General features: G+C 43.7%; 1 protein-coding gene across 1 annotated transcript in view; it reads right to left on the bottom strand.

The window, feature by feature from the left end:
- Positions 1–10,597: 10,597 nt before the first annotated feature.
- LOC138363643 (cytadherence high molecular weight protein 3-like) overlaps positions 10,598–11,181 on the bottom strand; it is a 24,101-nt gene continuing 23,517 nt past the window's right edge. The window contains exon 2 of the mRNA XM_069323015.1: positions 10,598–11,181. This exon is cut by the window's right edge and continues 243 nt beyond it. Within this exon, the coding sequence (XP_069179116.1) occupies positions 10,598–11,181 (584 nt within the window).

Raw genomic sequence — 11,181 nt, 5'->3', positions numbered from 1 at the left:
AGTTGAACTCCATCAAAGAGTTTGATGCTGAACCGATGTTCAATCAAAATGAGATCTTCTCGAGGTTAGCTTCCAGTTGCTATTTCTCCAAGCTTGATCTGACAAAAGGATTTTGGCAGATTCCATTAGATGAATACAGTAAGCGCTGCACTGCCTTCATGACCAGCGAAGGTCTCTTCCAGTTCACAGTTCTTCCGTTTGGACTGGTGAACTCCCCTGCCGTGTTCAACAGAACTATGCGCAAGGTCTTGCGGAGAATTACTGGAGTAGAAGTGTTCGTGGACGATGTGCTCATCCACTCTGCTACGTGAGAAGAACATCTGACCTTGCTAAGGCAGGTGTTGGCAAGACTACAAGAAGTAGGTATGGTTGCAAAACCCACTAAGTGTGAGTTGGGGTGCAAGGTGGTCAGGTACCTTGGTCACGTGATAGGGGGAGGGTTCACCAGGCCGCTGCCTGAGAAGATCACCAAGATCAGTGAAACCGCTCCACCCGCCACCAAGACGCAGGTTAAGTCATTCCTGGGACTTGCAGGGTATTACAGAACTTTCATTCCCAATTTCACGTCCATAGCAACTCCGCTAACTAATCTCACCAAGAAGAAAGCACCTGTTAGAGTACGTTGGACAGAAATAGAGAACTCAGCATTCTCGACGCTCAAGAAGAAGCTGACTGAAGCACCCATCCTTAGACTACCAGATTCTACCAGGGAGTTCATCCTCCGGACAGATGCCTCAAATACAGGTATTGGTGCTGTACTCATGCAAGAGTACGACGGTGAAATCTAGCCAGTTGCGTACTCAAGTCGTAAATTGAGCGATGCTGAGCAGAAGTACTCCACTGTAGAAAAGGAACTTGCTGCTGTCGTGGGAGTAAGGAAATTCTACCAGTATCGCTATGGTTAGCGTTTCACGTTTCAAGTAGATCACCAACCCCTCAGCCACATCGGTACGCTTAAAAACGCAAATCCTAGAATAATGCGCTGGGTGTTGTTCCTTCAACAGTTCACATTCCGCGTGGTTTACATAAAGGGAGCCGACAACGTTGGTGCTGACTGGTTGAGTAGGTCAGGGGTGATTAACGAGACGTCGAACGAAGGAGACATGAGCGAGGAAATGCAACGCGAATCACCAGACACTGGTTCCCAGTGTGTCTCTGATGTTTCAGGCATGACAGAGGTGGAGAGAGGCAGTGGACAGACCAGCCACTCAGGGTTTTGAGGCGTTGAGCCGACCCAGACCTGGAGCTACGTCAGACCACAGTGCCTGCTCAAAACCTGACAAGATAGCCATATGTGACCCGGTGACTAAAGAAATTCCTCACTTACCAGAAGAGAATAGTCTAGACGAGGATCGGCCTCGCCTAGCTGTATAGAAGACGGGGGTCTGTTAGACCCAGCCGCGCCACGTGCACTCAGCACTATGCACGTGCGTCAGCGGTGTGAGGTCTGAACGAGCGCCACTATGTGGGCTCGATCTTTGTTGGGGGGTGTTGTGAGAGTGTCTCTCAAGATTCTCCCACAGCACATTGGAATGGCTCATTGCTGTACTGTTATGATCTCAGCCTACAGGAGAAACGAGTCTCCCTTCTTGAGAGTTATTCAGCAAGCCTGACCTAACTAGAAGGTCTAGCAAGTATTGAGGTGATAACCCATATGAAAAATAGTATGGTGGATTCAATGAGCAGTTTAAGATTATGGGCAGTAAGTAAGGAAATAGATAAATGACTGGCTAGGAGATGTGGACATTTTGCTGGAGGCGTGAGGCTCGCTTCCGGAGGACCTTGACCTCACTTGAGTGCCAGACATCGCAGGGGGAAGCCGCGCTCCGTTGAGCTCCCGTCAGAAGGGAACCCCTAGTGATATATCTCGAAGAGAAGAGAAGTGTGCAGACGTACCAGCTGTGGAATAGAGCTGGGGACGTGTGGTCTAAAGTCGTGGACGATAATTAGTGAATATTAAGCCGCCCGGAGGCATTATTGTGGGCCGTGGGAGCGCCCTGACCAGACGCCGTCAGAGGGAAAGCGCCCTCGACCAATTAATCTGTGGTAAGCACGATATACGCCAGTTCATAGTGATCACTTGTAGTTGGTCGTGTGCCCAGCGACAGTAGCAATGTTTATTTGTAAGTTAGACATGTTTTAATAAGGCAGAAAGCCTGAAATAAGAGAGTGGAGAGGGAGGAACACGGAGCGACGTCCGCCCCCTCTGAGCGCTGGCGGACGACTGAGGGAGCCTGGCTCCGGATGGAGGAAGACCCTCCCAGCGAGTGAGGACCGCCGCCAGGCGAGGTGGAGTATGGACCCGCCCAAAACGGGGGAGTCCACTCTCACTGTATGTAGAGGACAGATAGAGGTTTGAGGCAAGCATATTGTGTGGTTATTTTTGTTTATGTGTTAAAGGGGAACATTTTATTGGAACGTCGATGGGTTGCAGGTTTGTCTTTGGGGAAGAAGTTGCTGAGAACTTCGAAGCCAGCAGATGATGTAGCTGATGAGACTCCAAGGTAGTGGAGCAGAGGACCTCGAGCTGTGAGGAGAAGCAGCAGTGAAGAGGAGTGTCACGTGCTTCTGTAGAGGTGGTGTAGCAGCCAAGAGAGCTGTGGAAGAACCTAACAGAAGGGTGAAGCACCGTAGTTGCACAAGGAAACTTCATGATAGCAGCCTGGAGGAGCTGCAGAGGATCCTGGTAGTGAAGCCCGGCAGAACCTAAAGATATTAGGGTAGTGAACTTCCAGAGGTGGAAGGGGAAGTTCTGGTGGATTACTAGTAGGGAGTTGATAATGTTTGGTTGTCATTAGCGTGCAAGACGCAGTGAGAGGTGAGTGACTGTTGGCATTCTTATGTCAAGGAGTTTTTTTATACTGAAGTATCAATTAACATTGGTACTGGTATATGTTATTGCATTCAAATGCTGATTTTCTATATATATATGTTATCTTGCTGATGGTGCAACAGTGTATGTAGGCTTGACCAACTTGAGGAGGTTAATAGTATCAGGTGGTGAACCAGGAGATAGGATACCACTTGATAAGCTGATAATAGAGTTCTGATGGTATTGGAGTAACCTGATTGTGATATTATAGAGTATAGGATTCATTATTATTATATGTGTGTATGTATCGTGTATGTGCTTTGTTCAGTAAATGTGTCACAATTTGCTGGTGTTTGCCCTTGTCCTAGTGAGGCTTCCCAGGAGGTAGTAAAGAAGGAGAGAGAGAGAGAAAGAACCATGAACCACTGCTGTGGACAGGGTAGGAGGTAATACTAGTAAGTCATAGGGGGATTGAGGAGATCATATCTCATAAGGAGAGAGTGGGGAGTCACAGCGGCTCGAGTGGGTGTGTGCACGTGACAACGAGGCTAAGTGTTGGAGCCGCATCCCCTAAACGCGTGACGTTGAGCCCCTCTCCAAGAGCCAGAAGCGCCAAGGGTGATCTCCTAGTATAAGCACTCTGCCGAGTTGTGGGTTGGGTTGTCCATAGAGAAGGATCGACAACGACAACACCAACCAACCCATAGTCTATAATATGTACACAGTGCACCGACCTTGTGCACAAGGTCCTATTTCTGTTAACCCTGGATAGTGACCTGGCATGTTGGGTATCTCCAGAATGCCCACTTAACCAGGAACACTTTTATAATAATACAGAGGCTGCCGTATGTCCAGGCAGGAAGTAGATACAGGGATTTAAGCATACTTGCCAGAGTCAGTGAGTACATTGGCTGGGGCCAGCGTGAGAGCAGAGGGGAGACGCCGACGACCGTCTGACCTCTGGGGTCAACCGGCGCGATGGAGAATAACAGCGATGACGTGTTCGTGACGTGTTCATAACATCACTCCTGCTACTGATCATCGAACGGACAATATGATTTGTTCCCTCCCATTTGCTGCAATGGGATTGGTCAACATACCTGCAGTATATGGCCGGTTTCAAGTTCATGTCGACTAAGACTTTTTGCTCGATGGCCATCGAGCAAAAAGTCTTAGTCGACATGAACTTGAAACCGGCCATATACTGCAGGTATGTTGACGACATTTTTACACAGGTACCTGATGTCAGACATCTGCAGGAGCTGAAGGAGGCATTTGAGCAGAGTTCCGTGCTGCGTTTCACTTACGAGATGGAAAAGAATGGGAAGCTGCCCTTTCTAGATGTAACAGTCATGGAAAAAGGCGGAGGTTTCCACACTGCAGTCTACACTAAGGAAACAAACATAGGAATGTGCCTAAATGCCAACAGCGACTGCCCAGACAGGTACAAGAGGAGTGTTGTTAACGCATATGTCGACCGTGCTCTCAGCCACAGCTCAGAATGGAAGCAAGTCGACGAAGAACTCTGTAGGGTAAGGCAGGTCCTAGTCAATAACGGCTTCTCCAATGGTTTCGTCGAAGACATCATAAGAAGGAAAGTGAAAAGCCATGCAACCTCTGAAGAGACAACTAACACAACACCTATACCCCCTATTAGACTATTTTACAGGAACTTCTTTTCCACAGCTCATAAAACGGAGGAAAGGGTCCTGAAAGATATTGTTAATAGAAACTTTATCCCTACAGACAAAAATCAGAGGATACAACTGACGATTTACTATAAAACCTGAAAAACGGCCAGCCTACTCATGAGAAACTCTCCAGACACAAAACGGAACGCTTTAAAAGAGACTAACGTCGTCTATGCCTTCAAATGCCCACTTGGGGACTGTAAGCTCCAAAAAACCCAGTATATAGGCAAGACAACAACATCTCTTTCTAGGCGTTTAACAATGCATAAGCAACAGGGCTCCATTAAGGAACATATAATCTCTTCCCACAACCAAACCATCGCCAGAGAAATCCTAGTAAACAACACAGAAATCATCGATAGATACAGCGATAGCAGGCGGCTTGACGTTTGCGAGGCACTACACATCAAGAAGTCAACACCAGCAATCAACAGCCAATTATTGCACAACTATATTCTACCCACCTCAAGACTCCGCTCCAATATAGAAGCATCAAGAAATATGGACCAATAGGCTTTCTACAAACACTTCTATTCAATATCCATTGCTTCGTGTTCTGTCTTGTGTTGATGAAATTAATACCCTATTAATACTCTTGTTCTGTCTTGTGTTGATGAAATTAATACCCTATTAATACCACATTTTGTTCTGTCTTGTGTTAATGCCAAATCACCCCTTCCACCTCACTCAAATGTAGATATAAAATCGGAGATATATATATATATATATATATATATATATATATATATATATATATATATATATATATATATATATATATATATATATATATATAAATATATATATATATATATATATATATACATATATATATATATATATATATATACATATATATATATATATATATATATATATATATATATATACATATATATATATATATATATATATATATATATATATATATATATACATATATATATATATATATATATATATATATATATATATATATGTATATATATATATATATATATATATATATATATATATATATATAATCTTTGGACAACACCCACCAGTGGGACTCGAACCCAGAAAGCACAACTACCTTCCAGTAGCTGGCATAACTAGTATGCTTTAACCCACTACGCCATCAGACCTTACAAAAGAAGTAGATAGTTCGAGATATATATATCTCAAACATCTCTACCTCCCGAAGGCACCAGATGAGTGAGGGGTCAGTCTGCAATTTTCGTCAAGCCACTGTCAATGTGAGAGAACTCGTGTCCAGCTTATAAGCCTATACTTGCATAAACCACAAGTGAAGATAAACAATCTTTGGACAACACCCACCAGTGGGACTCGAACCCAGAAAGCACAACTACCTTCCAGTAGCTGGCATAACTAGTATGCTTTAACCCACTACGCCATCAGACCTTACAAAAGAAGTAGATAGTTCGAGATATATATATCTCAAACATCTCTACCTCCCGAAGGCACCAGATGAGTGAGGGGTCAGTCTGCAATTTTCGTCAAGCCACTGTCAATGTGAGAGAACTCGTGTCCAGCTTATAAGCCTATACTTGCATAAACCACAAGTGAAGATAAACAATCTTTGGACAACACCCACCAGTGGGACTCGAACCCAGAAAGCACAACTACCTTCCAGTAGCTGGCATAACTAGTATGCTTTAACCCACTACGCCATCAGACCTTACAAAAGAAGTAGATAGTTCGAGATATATATATCTCAAACATCTCTACCTCCCGAAGGCACCAGATGAGTGAGGGGTCAGTCTGCAATTTTCGTCAAGCCACTGTCAATGTGAGAGAACTCGTGTCCAGCTTATAAGCCTATACTTGCATAAACCACAAGTGAAGATAAACAATCTTTGGACAACACCCACCAGTGGGACTCGAACCCAGAAAGCACAACTACCTTCCAGTAGCTGGCATAACTAGTATGCTTTAACCCACTACGCCATCAGACCTTACAAAAGAAGTAGATAGTTCGAGATATATATATCTCAAACATCTCTACCTCCCGAAGGCACCAGATGAGTGAGGGGTCAGTCTGCAATTTTCGTCAAGCCACTGTCAATGTGAGAGAACTCGTGTCCAGCTTATAAGCCTATACTTGCATAAACCACAAGTGAAGATAAACAATCTTTGGACAACACCCACCAGTGGGACTCGAACCCAGAAAGCACAACTACCTTCCAGTAGCTGGCATAACTAGTATGCTTTAACCCACTACGCCATCAGACCTTACAAAAGAAGTAGATAGTTCGAGATATATATATCTCAAACATCTCTACCTCCCGAAGGCACCAGATGAGTGAGGGGTCAGTCTGCAATTTTCGTCAAGCCACTGTCAATGTGAGAGAACTCGTGTCCAGCTTATAAGCCTATACTTGCATAAACCACAAGTGAAGATAAACAATCTTTGGACAACACCCACCAGTGGGACTCGAACCCAGAAAGCACAACTACCTTCCAGTAGCTGGCATAACTAGTATGCTTTAACCCACTACGCCATCAGACCTTACAAAAGAAGTAGATAGTTCGAGATATATATCTCAAACATCTCTACCTCCCGAAGGCACCAGATGAGTGAGGGGTCAGTCTGCAATTTTCGTCAAGCCACTGTCAATGTGAGAGAACTCGTGTCCAGCTTATAAGCCTATACTTGCATAAACCACAAGTGAAGATAAACAATCTTTGGACAACACCCACCAGTGGGACTCGAACCCAGAAAGCACAACTACCTTCCAGTAGCTGGCATAACTAGTATGCTTTAACCCACTACGCCATCAGACCTTACAAAAGAAGTAGATAGTTCGAGATATATATATCTCAAACATCTCTACCTCCCGAAGGCACCAGATGAGTGAGGGGTCAGTCTGCAATTTTCGTCAAGCCACTGTCAATGTGAGAGAACTCGTGTCCAGCTTATAAGCCTATACTTGCATAAACCACAAGTGAAGATAAACAATCTTTGGACAACACCCACCAGTGGGACTCGAACCCAGAAAGCACAACTACCTTCCAGTAGCTGGCATAACTAGTATGCTTTAACCCACTACGCCATCAGACCTTACAAAAGAAGTAGATAGTTCGAGATATATATATCTCAAACATCTCTACCTCCCGAAGGCACCAGATGAGTGAGGGGTCAGTCTGCAATTTTCGTCAAGCCACTGTCAATGTGAGAGAACTCGTGTCCAGCTTATAAGCCTATACTTGCATAAACCACAAGTGAAGATAAACAATCTTTGGACAACACCCACCAGTGGGACTCGAACCCAGAAAGCACAACTACCTTCCAGTAGCTGGCATAACTAGTATGCTTTAACCCACTACGCCATCAGACCTTACAAAAGAAGTAGATAGTTCGAGATATATATATCTCAAACATCTCTACCTCCCGAAGGCACCAGATGAGTGAGGGGTCAGTCTGCAATTTTCGTCAAGCCACTGTCAATGTGAGAGAACTCGTGTCCAGCTTATAAGCCTATACTTGCATAAACCACAAGTGAAGATAAACAATCTTTGGACAACACCCACCAGTGGGACTCGAACCCAGAAAGCACAACTACCTTCCAGTAGCTGGCATAACTAGTATGCTTTAACCCACTACGCCATCAGACCTTACAAAAGAAGTAGATAGTTCGAGATATATATATCTCAAACATCTCTACCTCCCGAAGGCACCAGATGAGTGAGGGGTCAGTCTGCAATTTTCGTCAAGCCACTGTCAATGTGAGAGAACTCGTGTCCAGCTTATAAGCCTATACTTGCATAAACCACAAGTGAAGATAAACAATCTTTGGACAACACCCACCAGTGGGACTCGAACCCAGAAAGCACAACTACCTTCCAGTAGCTGGCATAACTAGTATGCTTTAACCCACTACGCCATCAGACCTTACAAAAGAAGTAGATAGTTCGAGATATATATATCTCAAACATCTCTACCTCCCGAAGGCACCAGATGAGTGAGGGGTCAGTCTGCAATTTTCGTCAAGCCACTGTCAATGTGAGAGAACTCGTGTCCAGCTTATAAGCCTATACTTGCATAAACCACAAGTGAAGATAAACAATCTTTGGACAACACCCACCAGTGGGACTCGAACCCAGAAAGCACAACTACCTTCCAGTAGCTGGCATAACTAGTATGCTTTAACCCACTACGCCATCAGACCTTACAAAAGAAGTAGATAGTTCGAGATATATATATCTCAAACATCTCTACCTCCCGAAGGCACCAGATGAGTCCCACTGGTGGGTGTTGTCCAAAGATTGTTTATCTTCACTTGTGGTTTATGCAAGTATAGGCTTATAAGCTGGACACGAGTTCTCTCACATTGACAGTGGCTTGACGAAAATTGCAGACTGACCCCTCACTCATCTGGTGCCTTCGGGAGGTAGAGATGTTTGAGATATATATATCTCGAACTATCTACTTCTTTTGTAAGGTCTGATGGCGTAGTGGGTTAAAGCATACTAGTTATGCCAGCTACTGGAAGGTAGTTGTGCTTTCTGGCTTCGAGTCCCACTGGTGGGTGTTGTCCAAAGATTGTTTATCTTCACTTGTGGTTTATGCAAGTATAGGCTTATATATATATATATATATATATATATATATATATAGGGGGGTACCACCACTGGTGCAATTATAGGGACCCACAGCCTCAGAGAAGGGAACACAGAGCACTCAGAGAAAAACTTGACATTTAACTCTGAATACGAAAGAGTGTTCACTTCTCCTACCACCCCCTTTTTTTTTATTATGATGTACACTTTATTATGCAAGGTTATACAGTTACATATCTGATTTTATACAAAAAATGAACATTAAGAGGACACAAGAAAAAGTTCGCTTCCTAGAGGCTGTAGATTTCCTCGAACTCCTCCGACGCCGGGCAGGAACCGAGGATGCAGCGGGCATTTCCCCTCTGGATCGCGACACTGAGGCGCTGAAAGAGAAAACTTGCTGCTCATATATATATATATATATATATATATATATATATATATATATATATATATATATATATATATATATATATATATATATATATATATATTGGTGTATACTGGCAGCAGGTTTTCTTTCAAACATGTTTCATTGAATATGACCGCATATTCTGTATTTATTATTTTCTGGTTTAGGGCTTCTATCCCTCTAACTATTTTCTTAGCATCAGGGCTTAATTGGAATAGGAGTTCTCCAAAACTCATTTTCGTACTTTTAAGGTGAAGAAAAGAAGTGATTTACTATAGAGTGTATTACACTTATTTGTATAATTTGCACGACGTAATTATACGACGTCGTAATACGTAATTATACGTAATTTGCGACGTCGTGCAAATTATACAAATAAGTGTAATACACTCTATAGTAAATCACTTCTTTTCTTCACCTTAAAAGTACGAAAATGAGTTTTGGAGAACTCCTATTCCAATTAAGCCCTGATGCTAAGAAAATAGTTAGAGGGATAGAAGCCCTAAACCAGAAAATAATAAATACAGAATATGCGGTCATATTCAATGAAATATATATATATATATATATATATATATATATATATATATATATATATATATATATATATATATATATATATATATATATATACATATATATATATATGTTCCTGTCCGGAAGCTTTGGAGCTTTAAGAGATCCATAACCTTTAAGCACTTGTTGTATCAACCAATGAACATCTTGTAACCGTTAAACATATAATAAAGCAAAAAAAAATATGGAAGGGGGTGGTAGGAGAAAAGCACACAGAAACTGTATTGGAGGGAAACTAAACATTCCCTCTAAAGCGTTGTGTAAGTTTCCTCCGCGGCTAAGGGTCCCATTCTTCCAGTCAGAGGTGGTACTCCCTTCCATACATATATATATAATATATATATATGGAGTGATCCCTTAGTCGCATAGTCTCTCCAGAACTTGTTAATGATGGTGTCTTTTCCTCTCTTGCAGGTAAGTGTTGCTTCAGAGGTGCGAGAAGTAGTCCCCCCGCGGCCACCTGGTCATGGTAGGTCACCCACAACCAGCCTCTCATCGCCGTAACGTTTTAATTATCTTAATTAATTTATCTCGTATACACAACTATATGTTTACTAGCACGACATCTAGTGTCCTTTTGCTAGGGTTCCTAGGGGGCGTCACCAACGTCACGTCAGGAACAAGGGCGGGTGTTACCAGCGTCACGTCTGGAACAAGGGCGGGTGTTACCAGCGTCACGTCTGGAGCAAGGGCGGGTGTTACCAGCGTCACGTCAGGAACAAGGGCGGGTGTTACCAGCGTCACGTCTGGAACAAGGGCGGGTGTTACCAGCGTCACGTCTGGAACAAGGGCGGGTGTTACCAGCGTCACGTCTGGAACAAGGGCGGGTGTTACCAGCGTCACGTCTGGAACAAGGGCGGGTGTTACCAGCGTCACGTCTGGAACAAGGGCGGGTGTTACCAGCGTCACGTCTAGAACAAGGGCGGGTGTTACCAGCGTCACGTCTGGAACAAGGGCGGGTGTTACCAGCGTCACGTCTAGAACAAGGGCGGGTGTTACCAGCGTCACGTCTAGAACAAGGGCGGGTGTTACCAGCGTCACGTCTAGAACAAGGGCGGGTGTTACCAGCGTCACGTCTGGAACAAGGGCGGGTGTTACCACCGTCACGTCTGGAACAAGGGCGGGTG

Source organism: Procambarus clarkii, chromosome 1 (assembly GCF_040958095.1).
Source record: "Procambarus clarkii isolate CNS0578487 chromosome 1, FALCON_Pclarkii_2.0, whole genome shotgun sequence".
NCBI classification, from domain to species: Eukaryota; Metazoa; Arthropoda; class Malacostraca; order Decapoda; family Cambaridae; genus Procambarus; species Procambarus clarkii.
This window is presented reverse-complemented; position numbering and strand designations above follow the sequence as displayed.